Source organism: Macrobrachium rosenbergii, chromosome 12 (genome assembly GCF_040412425.1).
Source record: "Macrobrachium rosenbergii isolate ZJJX-2024 chromosome 12, ASM4041242v1, whole genome shotgun sequence".
Taxonomy (NCBI): Eukaryota; Metazoa; Arthropoda; class Malacostraca; order Decapoda; family Palaemonidae; genus Macrobrachium; species Macrobrachium rosenbergii.
The window spans coordinates 113,765,457-113,785,124 of NC_089752.1; the positions used below are offsets into that span (position 1 = coordinate 113,765,457).

Here is a 19,668-nt window from a genome sequence, read left to right on the forward strand (position 1 = left end):
AATAAAGAAAAAGGTCACTATTCCAAACTGTTTTTTTTTTATGTATCTGTTAATACATTTTTATTAGCTTTTTTACGTGTTATGCAAATACAAATAAAAAATTTAATTACCATATAAAATTTATCCCAATGTTATTTTTCTTGTTATACAGAAAAAGTTCACTATTCCAAATTGTTTTATATGTATCTAATAATTAATTTATATTTAGCTCTTTTTTTACGTTTTATGCGAATAAGAATAAACAAGCTAATTTATTCAATTTTTATTCATATTTAGTTTTATATTTTTTAATTTATTTTGCTTATTTTATTTATTTTTTATGCATTTTTATATTTTTTTATTTTAATTTATTTGTACCATCAAAAATGGAAGGCACTGTGTGTACCGTTTCGTATTTATATCCCTTCCATCGTATCATTTATCATTCTTTAGTAGTTCTCCGGATACCGATAAAGTGTAAAATGCGTGTAAAATATCTTAAAGGAGTTTGTAGCTTAGTCTCACCAGTTTTGCTGTAAAGAAATTTGTCGTTTTTCCTGAGGCTTCTTTTTTTCGTCATGCCTGTACCATACTTATCACCGATGTGTCAGAAATGTCGTCGAGATGTCGCAGAGGTGTCACAGATGTCATCTGAGCTGAGAGAGAGAGAGAGAGAGAGAGAGAGAGAGAGAGAGAGAGAGAGAGAGAGAGAGAGAGAGAGAAAAGTAATCACCACCTGCAAATGGTCTCATCCAATGCTCTAATAGGACCTTTGGGCTGAAGTGAGCATTTGGCGAGTGTCTGCGCTACGGCAGAGAGATCGAAGCCGACGAGAATGTCATCTTTTGTGCCTCTCAAAAGGCCAGACCCATCCTCAAGACTAAGTAGATCATCAGCATCGGGGCTTTGTGTCGAACAAAAGGTTCGCGAAAAGGCCAAAGCCCTTTGTTCGCTCAGGGACGCGGGTTCGTTCATTGCGTTTTGAATTCCCATTTCGGCCTGCTGTTACCAGGCCAGGAATGGGAATAGAGAACTGGACGCGATTGTGGAACTGAAAATGAGTTCATTATATAATACGTTACAGAAAGAAGTGTAGCATACGTTTTCCAGGAGAAAACAGCCTCCTTTATTCTCACTGTACTCTTCTTTTCTTGGAAGAGAGTGGACTTCTTTGAGCTCTGTGAATGTATGTGTGTGTGTGTATATATAATATATATATATATATATATATATATATATATATATATATATATATATATATATATATATATATATATATATATATACACATATACACGTACGTATGCTCGTACATTTATAAGTATATATATAAACGCTTTTGCGTACATTTGGAAAGTACAGTTGTTTATTGTGAACTAGTGCACGCAGATGAAGACTGTATATGACTGTGGGAACACAGAAGGCAAGACCCTTGTAGCATATACAGGAGGAGGAGTAGGGGGAGGGGAGTGGGGGGGAGTGGCTGAGGTGAAGTGAAAAGATCGATTGGCTCTCAAGGTGCCAGAATCCACACAGTGCCTGCAAGGAGGAGAGCGCACGTGTCACGTGGCCGAGGAAGGCGTAGCTGCGATTGTTTTCTTTTCGGTTAAATGTCAGAATCGACAGAATTCCTCCTTGCCGTTTTAAGTTTATGGCGCGACTTCGTGCAAGAATAACAACTCTTACCCGTAATATGAGATGCAGTGATTGCTCGGTCAACGGCGAGGTTATAAAGATGTGTTTTTTCGCGTTTTTTTTTTTTTTTTTTTAGTACAATGGAATAAAATGTAGAATTTAGGCCAAAGGCCCAGCGCTCGGACGTATGAGATCATTCAGGCCAACCGCTGGGACGTATGAGATTATTCAGGCCAAGCGTTGGGACGTATGAGATCATTCAGGCCAATCGCAGGGACGTATGAGATCATTCAGCGCCGAAACTGCAGCAAAAGGTCTGAAAGGTGTAACAGGAGGAAAACCTCGCAGTTACACTATGAATCAATTGTTAGGAGAGGGTGGAGAGTAAGAAGAAAGAAAGAGATTATGAACGGAGGTACAGTAAAAGGACTGAAAGGGGTTGCAGTTAAGGGCCAAGGGGACGCTGCAAAAATGCCTACAGTGCACTGCGAGAGGTGCACTGACGGCACTACCTCCCTAAGGGGACTCTGCCTTTTATGTTTTAGTTTTCGAGGAAAGGAGTATTTGAACACATACTTAGCGGTTTATGTCGTTAATGGGAACTTTTTATTCTACATTCCGATGACCTCAGGACTTTGTTATAGAATTACCATCAAACTTCGACGCTTTTAGAAGTTCGAACATTAGGACCACTAGCCACCTGGCGGGGCTAGAAATCAACTGTTATGCTCTCTGTTACTTCCACTCTGAGCACTTTGAAACAACATGAGAAGTTGCCGTGATATATAGTAGTTACGTGATACGGCCACCCTGACTAATTGTTTCTTTAAAGCTGTTTTAGTTCACCGGTTAATTACACGGCAATGGCTCATGAATGTAATTATAATGAGGAATGAGGGCTGACCTCTGCTTGGCAGATAGGAATGAGGGCGATGGAATGAACCTACCTGACTTAGTGATAAAACGATGTGAGGTTATGTCAGTGATAACGAGAAGGAGTTAATTACAATACAGAAGGGGGAAGGGTTCGTACAGCTATGCCGTTTGTGATTTATCGTTCGAGTGGCTTTTGCTCCCAACCAGATCACTTTGTTCCTTTAAATGATTCATATTGTTTTGTCGCTTAATTCGTTAGTATATAGCATCGAATTTTCCAGTGGTGACAGGGATTTTTTTTTTTTTTTTTTTTTTCCAAGATTTCATTTGATTAACTTTTGAGATCATCGGCCACATTTCATAGAATTTGTTTCCAGGATTACCTTTTTCAAGTTAGAGAGCATGTAACTAATTTCTTTCGGAGAGAGAGAGAGAGAGAGAGAGAGAGAGAGAGAGAGAGAGAGAGAGAGAGAGAGAGAGAGAGAGAGAGAGAAAGTAAGTATGATGATTCATGATTTTTTTTTTGTCGTTTGTCCATAAACCCCATCATGATCATGTTTCAAAATTTTATATAGGCTTTATGCCAGTAATATTTTGTATCAGTATCGTCTTGTTAAACCAAGGAATTCTCGCTTTTGTACTGGTGTTATGCTAAATTTATAACATCTGGATAATTTTGTCTGTGAATTGATTCAGTAATGATGTTATTACTGCCTCTGGTATATGTTGTTATTATTATTATTATTATTATTATTGTTGTTGCTACAACGTCCTCTTCACTTATCGATATAATCAGCAACTGTCATTTACTTATCATTGTCGTGATAATTTTATCTTATCGGAATTAGCTCTCGTTAAGTTTCCTTCAAATTTGGCATAGACCTTAACATTTTATTCCTAGCCTTTATCACGAGAAATACATCTGTAAGAAAATGATTTTGTTAATTTTTTTTTTATTGTTTTAAGAAGGTCCATTGAAGATGAGTGAACCCTCTTCTGAAATGTATTACGGTTTTGTTAATGACGCATTAATGTACGTTCTCAGGCACCGAGAGAGGCAGACATGCGTTGGATCAGCGGATGGGCTTGGCGTATAGGAGGGGCCGTGGGCGTGATGTGGCTGGTCGGTGTAGCGCTGTTGGCTCCGCCCTCGCCCTCTACCTCCAGTGACCCAAGGCTTTCTCAACGTCTCCAGCGGGCCGTCCAGGAACTGGACTTTCTCAAGAAGCAGAACGATGACATCAGACAAGTCCTTCAAGACTTCACGAAGTAGGGGACTCTCTAATGATTTTTCTCATTGGTGTTGACTCTCTCTCTCTTTCTCCTTCTCCTGTATTGCGTTGTTTCCCTTTGCTGATAAGATTTGAAGTCTAGCCTTGTAAACTCGAAGCAAGGCGTGGCAACATTCCCATGATAAAATGAGTCAGAATAACTCTTTGTGCCTTATTTTTTGCGAATATAAGACCGTTGAAATAATAGACTCCTTTCGTTGTGTTAATTGGAAACTAAGAATTTTTTACATAAGTTTATGTACACATTTCCAATCATGGGTTTATGCTTTACATGATGTAATTTAGTTTTTAATCTCTGTACATGATTTATAATAGTTTGGACAAGTCTCATCAGTTAAACATTTAATTTTTTATTGTCCTTAAGGCTGTACTGCAACACACACACACACACACACACACACATATATATATATATATATATATATATATATATATATATATATATATATATATATATATATATATATATATGTGTGTGTGTGTGTGTATATATATATATATATATATATATATATATATATATATATATATATATGTGTGTGTGTGTGTGTATATATATATATATATATATATATATATATATATATACATACTGTATATGATAGGTAGGTATATGATAGATAGATAAATACAGTATATAGACAATCTTCGTTATTGTTACCGCTGCAATCCCCAATTATTTGCCGTTTACTATATTTGTGAAAGACCGCTCATTGCGTATTTTTATCCCCAGGCAAGTCAGCTACATCAACAACGATGGGGGAGGAGGAAGCTCGCAGCTGTCCGGTGGCAACCCAGCCGTGGTAGCGGAATTGCAGAAGAAACTGGAACATGCTCAGAGGATGCTCCAACAAGCAGATGCTACTGGAGACCAGAAATCAGGTCAGTTGATTGATTGAATGATTATGAAATTTAGGTCTCGAAGATCAAGCGCCGGAACCCATCAGGATTATTCAGCGCCGTAATGAAGGTGAAATATACAAATTAATGGTATGGTTGATGATGAATATGTCTGCTTGAGGTCCAGAAGATAGGCGGATTCGTTTGACGCATTTTTTTTTTATTCGTGAATAAAAGAGAATAATTTCATATAAATAGATTTTGAGACATTTTCCACTCTTCCGTCTTTGTTGAAAGAAGGTACTGTCATTTGCTTCAGCTATTGTACAAGGAGTGCTGTATATGAACCAATAATGTTTTATAGGTAATGATTTTACCCTTTGATAAAGATACAGTATTAGGTTTGGGCATCAAATTTAGTTAAGTACCACAAGGCATACAGTTTTTATAATATCATCACTGTAGCTGAAAGACATTTTAGCCAGTCATTGGTGTTCTGTGTACGTTTAACGAAATTTGTCTTCAGGAGAAATGGAACTGTACCTGTGGTAAATACAGTATTTCCCTACACATTTATCATCCCATGCTGTACCGTCAGTTGTAAAATTGTTAAGAATGTTTGAAATTTCACAGTAGCCCTCTTGTTTACTATAAATGGTTGATAGTAATGTAAAAAGTTTTGCTCACTGATTTGGCAGATTCAGACCACTGTAGTGTATCAGCTCTTGCTGAGAGGCTAAGTAAACAGTAACAACGATGATGTTATGTAAGAAAAACGAGTTACGAAAACAACAACAGTAATAATGTTCATTGTGATGATTTGTGTGATCATAATAGGAATTTAAATTCTTTGATATATCTTCATCATTTCTTGTATTTCTTAATGATACTGCTAAGAATTTTTGTGCTCAGTATTTATGGAGGTGACAGCTGCAGACTGAAAGAAAATACCTCGTTGATATCCTTCTGGGAACACTTATCAATATTTATTTGTGAATGTATCTTTGCAATCAGGTATGGCACAACATAATGCACTATTTTTCTATATGGTATGGGAGTCATGTTGTACATGTACAGAGCATCAGTACATGTACATGTAATTTTCATAATCTCTACCAATGCATCTTTTGGCTTTGGATAGTCATTGTGTAGAATTTAGACAAATTTTTGTTATTGTTTATTTGACTTTATGCTTTAATTTTTTTACAGGTGTATCAGAGTTTACGCCATCACTCGAGTTTGAGAAGACGAGAAGACACGTTGAGAAAGGTGTCCAAGAGACTTGGTGGTACATATCGGATCAGCTGAAACAGCTTCGCAAGAAAGTCGAGGCCTACGGGGATTATACGGCACACATCGATCGCATCTTAAGGGAAGGGGCAGATCACACGAGGTAAGATCTGTTTGAATGCGCACTTCTGATCTAAAGTTGCACATTGAACTCAGACATACTGAATATATATACCTTGGAATATAACAGCTTCTGAGTAACACCAATGCAATTTTCAGAGTAACTCAACTAGATCTGAAACGTCTGAGCAATCTAGATGGCCTGGGATCGTGGAGAGAACAAGAAGCTTCTGACCTGAGCAATCTTGTCCAAAAAAGATTGCATGCTTTGCAACACCCACCTGACTGCCCAAAAGCTAAGAAACTTGTATGCAATCTTAACAAAGTAAGTTTTCAATATTCACACTTTTGATTTTTCTTGAGAAGAATATCTTGCTTTGGAGGCCTGTTTATTTTGAGATCAAAATAATGTAAAATATTTAAGACTCACCTTAGTAGTGTTCTTTATTTTAAAGGGCATGTTAAATCCCCCATTGAAATATTGATTATTGAATTATCAAGATTTACTTTTAAATAATGTGTTATTTAATTCTTGTTCATAGAAACCAGATTTAAATGTTTGCAAGTTATGAAAATTAAGACATTTTTCAGGGATGTGGTTATGGCTGTCAGATTCATCATGTTGTGTACTGCTTCATTGTGGCATATGGAACAAAGCGAACTTTAATTTTGAAATCAAGAGGCTGGCGCTACAACAATGCTGGTTGGGAGGATGTTTTTCATCCCCTAAGTGAAACTTGCACAGATCCATCAGGATATAGTCATTCTCATTGGCCAGGTGAGTTGAGTTTATCGTGCATGAACTTTATGAATATAAACAGTAAGGTCTGCACTGTGTTATGAATATAAACAGTAAGGTCTGGACTGTGGTTATTATTTAGACTGTACACATTTTAATTCAGTGAACAAAAATCTAATTAGTAATTTTCATCAAATGATTGTTTGTTCCCATTTCTTCAGTTAAAATGAGGACATTCAAAATTTATTCCTAACATTGCTGTCTGCTAGCATTTTTAGCAAAATGTTTTCTGGATGAGTGTCTGTTGTGGTAAGTGACGTGAATATATTATTGCCTTTCATTATTTTTCAGGCTCTAACGAAACTCAAGTTGTAGACCTGCCTATCATTGATACTTTGTCTCAACGGCCGCCATATCTCCCCTTGGCTATTCCTCAAGACATTTCTGAACGTCTAATTAGGCTACATGGTGATCCAGCTGCCTGGTGGGTTGGGCAGTTTCTAAAATACTTGTTGAAACTGCAGCCAAAAACTCAAGAGATGCTTGACACGATGTCGGACACACTAGGATTCCAGAAACCAATTGTAGGGTAAGTACAATATTTAAGAAAATTTGTTGTTGTATGACAAAATTGAAGAACTTAGTTTTCTGTCTTAAACAGTGAGTGAAGAACAATTTCAGTTTTAGTGCAACCCATTGTGCAGGATCCTTAAATAGAGTGCATAGATAATCATCAGTTTGTTAAAAGTAATTGGTACATCACATTTACAGAAGTGGGGCCCTCTCAAAGAGTGCGACTGATTTATGGCTGCCGTACTCCCCAGATTGATTGATTTGATTTTTAGATTTCGGCTGTCTTGCCAAGCACTGGGGCACTTTTGGCCAGTCAGTGCTTAAGACAATGAAAAGAGGGGATTGGTTGGACAGCAAAATAAAGATCCTGATAATGAAGATGAAGTACAAGACCTAAAGATGGAATTAGGACAAAATTCTACAATTGCACTGATTAATAATAGGTCAGTTTTGGACAGCAAGACTGAAGAAAGGGAACAGGAATGGGGGCAAAGTAAAAGGATAAATAGTGTGTGCAACTAGGGGTCAAAGGGATCCTGCAAACACCCTTTAGTAATGCTTACAGTGCACCAAGTGAGGTGCACTCTGAATGGAAACTGCTGACATCTTGGTGATTGATAGTTTCATGACCAGCCTTACACACACATTTTTGTTCATATTGTGATTTTATTTAACAATGACTTCAAAATGATAGATATTATTTCTGTATTAAATTTAGTTTTTAATGCAGAGTTGTTGGAATGCCTTTTATAAACAATCAGTACTCGAAATCTGTGTTGCTTGATGTTAAAACTCATATTGGTAGTGTTTTACAAAGTTTAAATCTTACCAAACTGCCCACCATATTTCCATCTATCTTGCTCAGGTCACATGCAGCCAGTTTTGTGTTCTGCCTAGTAAAACATAATATAATAAATACCTGAAACCTATCATTCTAGAAGATTATTTTGGGGTTGGTAGTTCCTTCCTTGTTAGGTTCCATGAATTGTAAGTACAGTACTCCATTGGAGTTACAAGTGGGATGACACTCTTCCATCAAGGTAAATAGTAATTAAGATATGACAAGTGCAAAGCATTCATAAAATTGGTTATCTGGTAGGCATGTCAAGAGTTGTGTAAAAGGAATGAATCACTGGAAAATATATGAAGGTAAAGATTTTAATCGGTAGAATTTGCTGTGCATTGAGAATGTATGCAATCCTCCTTATTTTACTTATGAAATATGTAGTGCTGTGTTTTTGATGCAGCATTAGATACTTAGCTGATGTCATTTCAAGTTTTTATAACTTTTTACAGTGTACACGTTAGAAGAACAGACAAAGTTGGTACAGAAGCTGCCTACCACTCGATTGATGAATACATGGGTCATGTTGAGGAATATTACACCGCCTTGAAACTACAACAGCCAGATGTCGTCAAGAGAGTTTATTTGGCATCAGATGATCCAAGTGTCATTACTGAAGCCCAAAAGAAGTAAGTTAACCTTTAGCATTTATAAACAGGTTTTTCATGTAAAAATTCCCAAGTCAAACTTATCTTGTACCTTGTAAAGTATCCATTAGCTATTGGTGGAAATATGGAAATTTAATTAACCCAGAATTAAACTGTACTGTTTATAGCTACAAAAAGCTTTTTCTAATGGAATACAATAAATTCTCAATTTACATACTTTTTGTGGGTAATAACATGCCCTACTTTCTGGTTACTGTTTAGTAGTAGGGATTTTTCACTAGGTTGTACATATAATCTAATGTTGATAATGAAGCATGCAAAAAGACCCTAATTCATGGCAGTCTAAGTAATAAAGTACATTTACTTTGGATAATAATAACCTGAAAACAGTAGTACAGTCAAGGGCCTGATATCTGAAACTCTCATTACTGAAAGGGTTCCAGATTGCAGGTTTTTCCAGATATTTGATCTTATTAGCCCAAAATGCTACCTTGGTCAGTCTCCACCATGTATTGTACAGGTTTGCTTAGGACATGCTTAATGTCAAGTAAAATAAGGATGCTTACAATTTGTGTAGAAAATAACATAGTGTTCTACTTTATTCTGTGCAAAGTAAGTTCCAGTTCCCTTGCAGACGTTTAAAACCACAGGTTCTGTGACACCAGTCCCTATATAATTGTACACATTAGGACATCAACAAAAATAATTAACTACCTAAGGTGTGTCCTTATGTCTAGTACCTTGTATGTTTGAATTTCCTTTTGAGGTAGATATGCATCTGTGCCTTTCTCATGTGATTTTCTGGACTTTCTTAATCTTTGCCCTGCTGCTTTCATTTCTACTACTAATTTTGTTTAATTGCTCCTCCCCTATTATCTTCACATGTCCAAACTATCATGATGGATTGAATATAGAATTTAGGCCAAAGGCCAAGCACTGGAACCTATGAGGTCTTTCAGCGCTGAAATGGAAATTGACAGCAAAAGGTTTGAGAGGTGTAACAGGAGGAAAACCTCGCAACTGCACATATATCAAATGTTAGGAGAGGGTGGAAAGTAAGATGGAAGAATAGGATATGAAAGGAGGTACAGTAAAAGGAATGAAAGGGGGTTGCAGCTAGGGGCTGAAGGCACACTGCAAAGAACCTTAAGTAATTGCCTACAGTGCATAGCATGAGGTGCATTGATGATTTTTGAGATCTAAATGTTTTGTATCCTTTGGACACCACATGCCCCCCTCAATTTTATCATTTGCAATGTGATGTTCTAAATGTGCTTCCGGCCATGAATCTCTTCAGTTTGTAGTCACACCTCTTCAAAAGATCCATTTCCAAGTAATTGTATGTCTCTTGTGTCAAGGAGTACATGCCCTGTACACATAAATTTTTGCTTTGTATATTACTGAAATAGGATACTTTTATTTACCAAGAGTCTAGCAATCCTAACTCATCCATTCTATTGATACTATTTTCAATACTGCCTTCTCAATACTTGCTTTTAAATGCCGTATGTCCATAGCATGTTTCACCTTGCTTAGGTCTACCATTTTTTTGGAATTTAGTAACTTAGGCATAGTTAGCAATATGTCTAGAGCTGTAACACTCATTATTAACATCTTGTGATTGGCAAACTTATTACAAAATGAGAGAGAGAATCACATAGAATCTTGAAAACTGTGAATCACAAAACATAAGACATAAAACTGGAGAATAATTTATATTGATATTTGTGAGGGTTTTAATGATTATGTTTTTATTAAAGTTATTATTTAAATCTCATTCTTATCTTCTTCAGTTTTCTTGAATGTAATTATAATTTTTTTTTTTTTAACAGGTTCCCTGACTATACCTTTATTGGTGACCCAAACATCGCAAAGACAGCAGCAGTTGCAACACGGTATACTGATGCTTCTTTGAAAGGAATAATTGCAGACATACATTTTCTCTCTTTAACTGACTATTTAGTGTGCACCTTTTCCTCACAGGTAAGATATTAGTGTCAATAAATTTATTAGTATTTTGGCTGTGGAATGAATGACTGGGTATTGTACTAAAATATAGCCATATACTGTATTTGCTGCCATAATAAATGTTCCCAAGTTTTAGGGAGATTATTTAGGAAAAAACAACTTTTCTGGAATCTTCAGTCTTTCCCGCTATAGGCTATTTTGAAACTTCTTTGGTATCATCTTTCTCTGCATTTACATTCATATCTGATACTGTACAGATAAATTACAGCATTATTGTTATTTATGCAGTATGGCATACGAAAAATACATTATTACAGTATCAAAACACATAATAGACACTTGAACTAGCAAAACTGCATGATATGAACAAACTTCAACAATACACAGACATCTGTCTGACTACAGTGGTATAAAAAAATCCTTCTCTCTCTCTCTCTCATGCACAAACACACACACTATTTCATACTACCAATACTGTAATTTTAACCCTTAAGGGATAGGCTAATTATAAATCATGCAACCCCGACAAGGCAAACTTTAAGGTTGGGCAGTTTGAGGGGGGGGGGATCAATAGAAAGTCGAAGATATGCAAATGCACATGGTGTAAGAAAGAAATTCTAAAAATTTTCCCTACCTTCCATGGAAAGTTGAAAGTGACTAGTTATAACCCTGTGTTGGGCCTCATTTACAAAACACTTGTAAATATTACCAAGTTAAACATGTTTTTTCTAATTTTTTTTATGTTATTTTGTAAAATTATAATTACAGCTCACACAATATCTTAACAGATAAAAACTAAAATCATTAGCAAATTCTGAGTATATGTTGTAAAATATTTGTAAATTTACTGAGGTCAGGAGATGCAGTAACTTTTTTGGAGGTATACATGTTTTTTCTAATATTTTTTTGCACTTTTTCTTTGCAAAATTACAATTACAGCTGACATCATATCATAAAAGATAAGAACTAAAACCAACAGCAATCCCTGAGTATATTTATGAGCAAATAAAAAGACGTCATGCCCACTGATTGAGCCAAGCTGAATTCTAAACTCTTTCCCGCTTGATACAGCCAAATCATATCGCACGTAATATTAATGCTCCTCAGAGGGGATCCACCCACTACCCAAAACCTGTTTTAGATCCTCTCATGAGGGGATCCATCCACTAAGGGTTAAGCCTGTTAAAGATATATTACATCATAATTACTTGAATATACAGTACATACAGTGATTGTACAAATAAACTCATGCAATCATTCATACATCTGTTGATTAGTAGTAAAAAGGCTTTCTTCTTTGTCCATAACTATACTACCAGCACTGAAATTTTAAGTTTATTAAAAATATTTAATACTGTTAAGTGGCATGCTTACAAAAATGTGTTATCAATACACTATGTACAACACTTTAGACTGTTTGAAGTTACAATTAAAATATATTGTATTAAACCAATCTCTGTATCTTGCTGATGCCATAATTTTAATTACGGTAAAGGTACAGCCAGTACAATTAAAGTAAAATATGAAGTACAGTGTTGTAATGGGGTATGTACTCTTTACATGCAGCCAGGCAACCTTCACTAGTGGTAGAGGTTGCATTGGGCATGGGGTGACAGAGCACTGGGGGCAGAAGGGTGAAGCTGACTAAAGCCACTGAAATGTAGTGCCCAGTAGAGCCATTGTGGTTGATGCATAAAAATTAATTTTCACGAAAGTTGCAGCTAGTCACTTATAACATGGCAGCTGGTAACATAGAAAACCCTTGCAAAGATTATACTTCAGCGCTGACATTAAAAAATAGCTAATGCTACACAATGATTGGTAGAATCGGGTATAATTAGGTGATTTGGAAGAAATGTGTCTTATTTCCCCATAATCCAGACTGATTTCTTTTTACTAAGACAGTTGAGTTAATTATTAAATGACATGCTACATCATAATTCTATATATATAATTCATCTTCATCTCTTAATGAATGTTCCTGGATTGCTCGAGAACAGTGAATACTACATAAGAACCAACTTGGAATGTCAGTGAATCATTGAGATAATTTATCTTCTTTTCATTAAAAATTTCAATACTTTCTTGATGATACACCTATTCATATCTTTTCAGGTGTGTCGTATAGCATATGAAATTATGCAAAGCCTACATCCAGATGCATCAGGTTACTACCGTTCTTTAGACGATGTTTATTACTATGGTGGACAGAATGCGCATAACCAAAGAGCAAGGTTTTCGCATACTCCAGGAAGGTAATTATGATGTTCTGGCAAATGTTTGTAGACTGGAACGTGCGAACAGGTTAAAGAAAAATTATTGAAATATGCTAAATCACTTAATGAAACATAATACTGTCTTTACTATACCAGTTGTTTATAGAAAATTTTATATATATTTATATGAATATTTATTTGAATATACAGTCCCTTATTCATTAGGTGATAATAGAGTGTTTCTTAGGACCACAAATCATACTTAAATTTGTACAGCTGTAATGTTTTAAATTATATCACCACATTTTTTCAATGAGGCTTTTCAGATCTTGAACACCAAATCTTATATTGGTTACAACTTCCAACTTTTATCATTTCATATTCTTGCTGTCTTTATGACATGGAAAAAATCACAAAGATTAAATCTCTTGTATATCTTGACTTAAATCTCCCTGTTAATGGCCTAGTCATTATCTGGAGCACTGAAGTTCAGTATTCTGCTAAAGATTCTTTATACTGAATGTACAGTGCTGTATATGCAGTATCATTCTGTTGAGTGAATATTTATTACATATGATGATGACATGTATTTTTATCAGTTGTTTTACAAAGTGTAGAATACAGTCCATTTTTTATAGTTTAGCCATTGCTTTTCCTCAAAGGATCTTACCTTAATGGTCCCAATAAGACAAACCAATTAATATCAAGCAGGAAGCCTCTTTAACCTGCCTTACACTGACTGCCCAGGCTATGATTCACCCTTCTTTCTTTAGCAACAGTGATGCAGGTAGGCCAGGCCCTGCCATTACTCTCTTGGTCTTTGTAATGGAAACATGACTGGTTTAGCTCCCAAGGGGAAGACTTCCACTGCAAGTGGTACAGTAAAAGACAATCCCCAAACTGCAAAGTCTTATTGGGATCAACCTCTTCCCTTGCCCATGTTGTGCAGTCCAAGAATTGCTTGTCCTTTCCCTCAATGAGCACACTTCTGTCCACCATGAAAGTGGTGCTGCTGTTGCTGATTAGACTGTCTAGGGACAACTGGAGGCTTGTATTTCTCAGGGTCATATTTGGGCTTTTTGGGTTTTGGGAGCTGGAATTCTTGGGAACACTGTTTCCCAGGTTCCAACTTAACCAGCAGGGCATCTAAAGTACAGTTCTGTTGACAGGCTCACTCCCTGAGTTAACTACAACAGACTCCTGTAGGAAATCGTAGCAAAGGGGGGAGGAATGTAACTGCAGGGAGACAATGGGGAGCGACATGTTTGAGCACTAAAGCACCATTCCATAAAATCATAAGTGCTTCCCATAGGGAACACAATTTTCTTTTCAACAGCAACCAGAATAGTCGTAAAGACTTAGGGAGCTCTGTTGTTGTCACTGAGTAGAGGTTAGAGTATAGAGGAAGTGGAGCCACACATGGAGCCCAGAAGTGAATGTGCAGTCTAAGGTTTTGTACATAGGTTCACTGAACTGCACGGTAGCCATGTCCAGTGGGAGCTTTTGCTCTTTGAGGGAAAGAACAACTGTTGCCTTTTTCTTTGTGGTGTTGTAAGAAACTGGGCCCCGTAGGGTGCTAGTGCTGTCAATGCATTTCATACGGTGCACTGTAGGCATTACTTAAGGTTCTTTGCAGCATGCCTTCAGCCCTTAGCTGCAACCCCTTTTGTTCCTTTTACTGTACCTCCTTTCATATTCTCTTTCTTCCACCTTCTTACTTTCCACCCTCTCCTAAAAACTGATTCATAGTGCAAGGTTTTCCTCCTGTTGCACCTTTCATACCTTCTTACTGTCAATTTCCGTTTCAGCGATGAATGACCTCATAGGTCCTGATGCTTGGCTTTTGGCCTAAATTCTATATTCAATTCAGACAATGGGGAAGCTGAAATCATGGGCTTTATTTCTACCAATGACTTGCACTTCCTAGCAACTGCGAAACCTTAAATTCTACCTTCACATGATTTACCATTTTAACGGTTAAGAGGTAGAAAGCTGGGCCACCTGGAAGGGGTGCTGCCATGTCTCATGGTGAAGAAATTGTTTTATATCATTACCTGACAATTCATCTGTGTTCACAAGAAAGTTATTTGTACTTTTGTCGGTAGTGACAAGTATAAAAAGACTGCCACAAAACTCCTTAATTACAGTGACGAGTAGTGTTGTTGAATCCATGAAAAATAATTTCTTACAAATTAAATAACCATTCCATGAATTATGTGAAATTTTTCGAATGTAAAAATATATCCAATTCTTCTGTCTCATGTGGGTATTAAAGGAAATGAGGATGCAGACAAGGTAGCCAAAACTGTCATATTGTGACTTATCAAATATTGCATTGTTCCTATCAACAATATCCTTAATTAATATCAGATTTTGTGGAATAACAGTTTACAGTAACAAGTCAGAGATTAAACCCACAGTGAACATAAAGCATTAAATCAGAATTACTGAAATCTCTCACTAATATAAATCAGACCCAACTTTGACCCATCTGACCGGTGGAAACTTGTAAGAGTGTATTGGATCACCATAATTATATCGAGTACCAACGTTTTGGACAAGCCATATGAATAGAGACTTTTACCTTGGCAAACTTGGTAAACTTCTTAACAGTAGTATCTAATATATATATATATATATATATATATATATATATATATATATATATATATATATATATATATATATATATATATATATATATATATATATATTAAATGTTACTTCATGTCTCTGCTTTCGATTTCTCTTTACATTGAAAATGACCATTTTCTTATAATTTTCTTGTAATTTCAGGTCAGATGAGATGATCTTGAGGGCAGGTGACGTTGTAGGAATAGCAGGAAACCACTGGGATGGATATTCTAAAGGAGTCAACCGCCGCACCCGACAAAATGCATTGTACCCATCCTATAAAATGGAAGAAATTGTGGATATAGCCAGATTTCCTTTGTATGCAGAAGAGGATAAAAGAAGTGGGACGTAAAAAGTTAGCAAAATAGCTGTTTTTATATTTTTTGAGAGTTTTTATGTGATATTTGGTAATTTTAAGGATTAACTCATTAGTTTCTTGATACATGGACATTATTTGAATTCATAAACCAAAGAATTAGTTTTGGTTTTATATGAAGTTGACACGACGTAGAATATGCCATAGCTAATTCCATTGGTGCGTTAGTTTCATTATCATTTTAGCAACTCATTGTCACTATGTTACAAAACTATTCATGGTTTTACATCATAATAATCATTTCATTACACTACATCATGTCATGATTCATAACCTCATCTTTTTTGAATGAAATGGTACTTTTGTACCACTTTAGACGTTAGATATCATTGATGTACAGCGGCCATAGATTCTGGGGGCTGAAGACAATTCATTACAGTATGGACACTTACAAATGTACAGATTCATCAGGTGTGCAAATAAAGTCACGATTACCCACTTGCTTAACTCCATGACCAAAGACATTATTCTTTAAGTGTAATTGACCAAGTGGTCAGTGTTTTTCCAGTTGATAATACATTTTGGCTCTAAAAAGCCAAATGTCAGAGTAGCTTTTTTATGTTCTACAACTGATGCTGTATTATGAATAGTCATGGCTGTGAAGCATTTTTTATACAGGAGTCAAAATTAGAAATGATATATTGTGCCTTTGGTAAAAAAGAGTAATAATATTAATCTGGGTAGCTTTAATATCTCAGCTCATGTTTACACTCTTATACGTAACTGTACAGTATATAAACTTAGTTTCCGCAGATGGTGAAATAAATTGTACTGTACATCAAGGCCCTTTATTTATAGAATATTGCTGGCTGAAAGTCTATAGTACAAGCGAAGTTACTCAGACATCCACTGATCTTTGGCTGGGCTGCTTTGAATTTGCAAATTAGTCAATAGTAAAAGGAAAGCACAGAATATTTATATTTTTTGCATAAAGTATTTAGAAAAACTAATGGTATACTGTTAATCAATGCCTCATTACTTTTGTGGTGGTAAGGCTGTGTTAGAATGCATCATGATGATTTTAGAACGAATTTAATTTTTTGAGGATTAGGCCTAAAGATGCAATGTGTGTAATATCATATAAATAAGTCCTGGGGCATAAGTCAGTATGATTTGGGGTTCATTATATTGTAGTAAATCCTACCATTCTGCAGTGAGCTTTGGGCCTATTGTGAAGCTACATTCCATCAATTCAGATGTTACCATAATTTTCTTAATTGCCTTACCTTCCTCTTCTATTCCCCTTCCAAATAATTCATTGTTGTACATGAATCATAAATATATTTATACTAAGCTCTCAGGACATACACATATTCAAGACAAGGTCTTTGCATATTTTTATATAATTATTCTTTTTCTCCTGTCTGTCATTTTAGTCACTTCTTAGTCTGGGACACTTCATTTTCAGTAACTGCTTATTTCACTCACTTTGCCATTGAAATGTTTACACTTCTAACAACCTTCCTAACTATTACTGAAATTTATATTTGTCTGTCTTCCTTAGTGGCTACTCAAGTCATTGAAGCCTTTTGTAAATTTGTTTACTTGTCTAACATTTACAGTATTAGTTGTACTTTATATATTCTGAAAAATATTCTTACTTCCATGATCTCTCAGTGCTGAACATCACCTGACAAATGTATGAAACTGCACAGTAAACTTCAGTGAAATCCCTAATTATGTTATGATTCACTTTTTGTATGTAAATCATCCTGCAACTGCTTATGTTTAGGTGACTTGCATTACTTCAAAAATATATTTTGTACAGTAGTGAAAACTACTGAATATGTTATGGAAAAGATAAAGTAGGGGCTAATATGTCAGTTCTAATTGTGATGCTTGTGTTTTGAGTACTGTATGTGCATATCAGTACTGTACTGTACTTTTAATAGGTGCTTAAAAACCAGTTCCATAACTTACATGTTCTATCAGAAATACTTTGGTGGTAATTTCATGTTAACTGCATAATTAGCTATAAGTACATTTATATTGTTAATTGGTGTAGATCACTGTAAATGTGCACATCACACATTTATGCAAATAACACGTAAATCATTTATTTATGTTGCTCTTGCCTTTGCAGCCATTATTGTTGTAGGACTTTTATTTTACTGTGAAGCCACTTTTTGCATCTCATTTAGACTGCTCAGGGTAGATTTAATAAGAAGAAAACAAGTACTGTACTGTTTACACGAGTAACATGTTTGTGTAACATGCAAAGTTTGTATGGGAAAGTATTTATGACCTGTGTAAATATATTTTAGTTGTGGTATTGTCAATTTGTATATTTGTTAATAACAGTTTTAAAATGTAATGGCCAGACAGCCAGTTTCAGATTGTTTTATTTTCCTTTAATGTTTTTAGTACTTATATACACTCCAGTATTGAAGATACTTGGCCCCGACTAATTTTCAAGACATTTAACTTCAATTACCAGAACTTAAAACATACCAAACTTTCTAATCATTTTATTTTCCTAGATACAGAAATGAGTTTTCCTCAGGGTGAACTGGAAACAGTTGCTCAATCTTTGCAACAAAATGGTTAACTGAAGCTAGGTAGGTAAGTGGGGGGGAAGTCACCACTGAACTGCAGTAGCCAGCACTTCTTCCTTTGGTATCAAGGACTATGTATATGAGCCCCAATTCATAGGTGGGAGATTAGTCTCTCGACTGACAAGTTGAATCTCCACCCTGAAATGCTGTTCTCCAGTGTGATCAAAAGCATGGGTCCAATGACTCCTATAACAGCCTGACGGTGATGCAAGATTGATAAGGCCTTAAGCAAGAGTGAGATGTGCCTGAACTCTCGGCCTGGGAAAACTTTAGAGAACCAAGTGCTGCCCTAAAGCAAAAGTTGAGAGGAAGGGCAATTACAGGCCAACCAACACTGCTTCCATGACCACCAAAGTGGGCATTGTTGGTATGGGCCGAGATGCAAAAGGTTCTTTTAAGGATGACAGTAGATGAGGATAACCTGCCAAAGCCAATGTAGTTGTTCCTGTCATGACAGGAATGCACTGTCATTTCCTTGAGCTTGCTGAAGCAAAAGCCAAAAAAAATAATCTTGTTACTGTTGTGTCTTTGTCTGCACTTGAGCACAAGACCCAATTTCTCCCAGAGTATCACAATCTCTAGGTTATGACAAAAGGAGACGAGGCAGTCTCGGTTCTGGAGCAGCTGCTTCTCTAATAATGACAGAACCATATCCTGTATGAGTGGGCCCAAGCTAACACCCAAGGTGAACACTCGTCTGAACACCTGAGGGGCTGTTGCCAGCCCATCTACTGGAAACAAACTTCTTGCAGGACTGAGGGACAGGCATAGGACCCTGAAAATACAAATCCTTCACTTTCACTGATAGCATGAAGTTACTATATCCAATAGCATCCAAACATGCTGTTTCCCTCTTGAATCAAGATTGTTGCACAAAATTCTTTCCATGGAAAATGGTCACTGTCCAGTCTCTAACCCTCAGCTAATTTCTCACCAAGAAACCCAACTAGTAAAGGAAGTGGACAAGGCCACTTCTATCACATTCTTTCTTGGCATCATCCTCAACCTCTGCTGACAGGGACAGAGCTTGAGAGATCCTGGAAGGTAGGGTGGCTATGGGATCAATGTCTGAGAGAGTGGAAGTCAGTGGTTCAAGAAAAGTAGAATAACCATCCCAAAGGGCACAGACGATCCTACTTATGGCAGCTAGAGAAAGGAACAATCCACCTTGTCCCTCCCTTTC

General features: G+C 36.2%; 1 protein-coding gene across 4 annotated transcripts in view; it reads left to right on the plus strand.

Annotated features, from left to right (window-relative positions):
* FucT6 (alpha-(1,6)-fucosyltransferase) overlaps positions 1–18,261 on the plus strand; it is a 427,996-nt gene extending 409,735 nt beyond the window's left edge. For all 4 annotated transcript variants that reach the window (XM_067112807.1, XM_067112806.1, XM_067112810.1 and 1 more), the window contains 10 exons: positions 3,536–3,759; positions 4,516–4,664; positions 5,832–6,015; positions 6,132–6,297; positions 6,564–6,750; positions 7,063–7,300; positions 8,581–8,757; positions 10,569–10,719; positions 12,820–12,959; positions 15,717–18,261. In XM_067112807.1, the coding sequence (XP_066968908.1) occupies positions 3,554–3,759; positions 4,516–4,664; positions 5,832–6,015; positions 6,132–6,297; positions 6,564–6,750; positions 7,063–7,300; positions 8,581–8,757; positions 10,569–10,719; positions 12,820–12,959; positions 15,717–15,906 (1,788 nt within the window). In that variant the 5' untranslated portion in view covers positions 3,536–3,553 and the 3' untranslated portion in view covers positions 15,907–18,261. The remainder of the gene's footprint in view (positions 1–3,535; positions 3,760–4,515; positions 4,665–5,831; positions 6,016–6,131; positions 6,298–6,563; positions 6,751–7,062; positions 7,301–8,580; positions 8,758–10,568; positions 10,720–12,819; positions 12,960–15,716) is intronic.
* Positions 18,262–19,668: the final 1,407 nt, after the last annotated feature.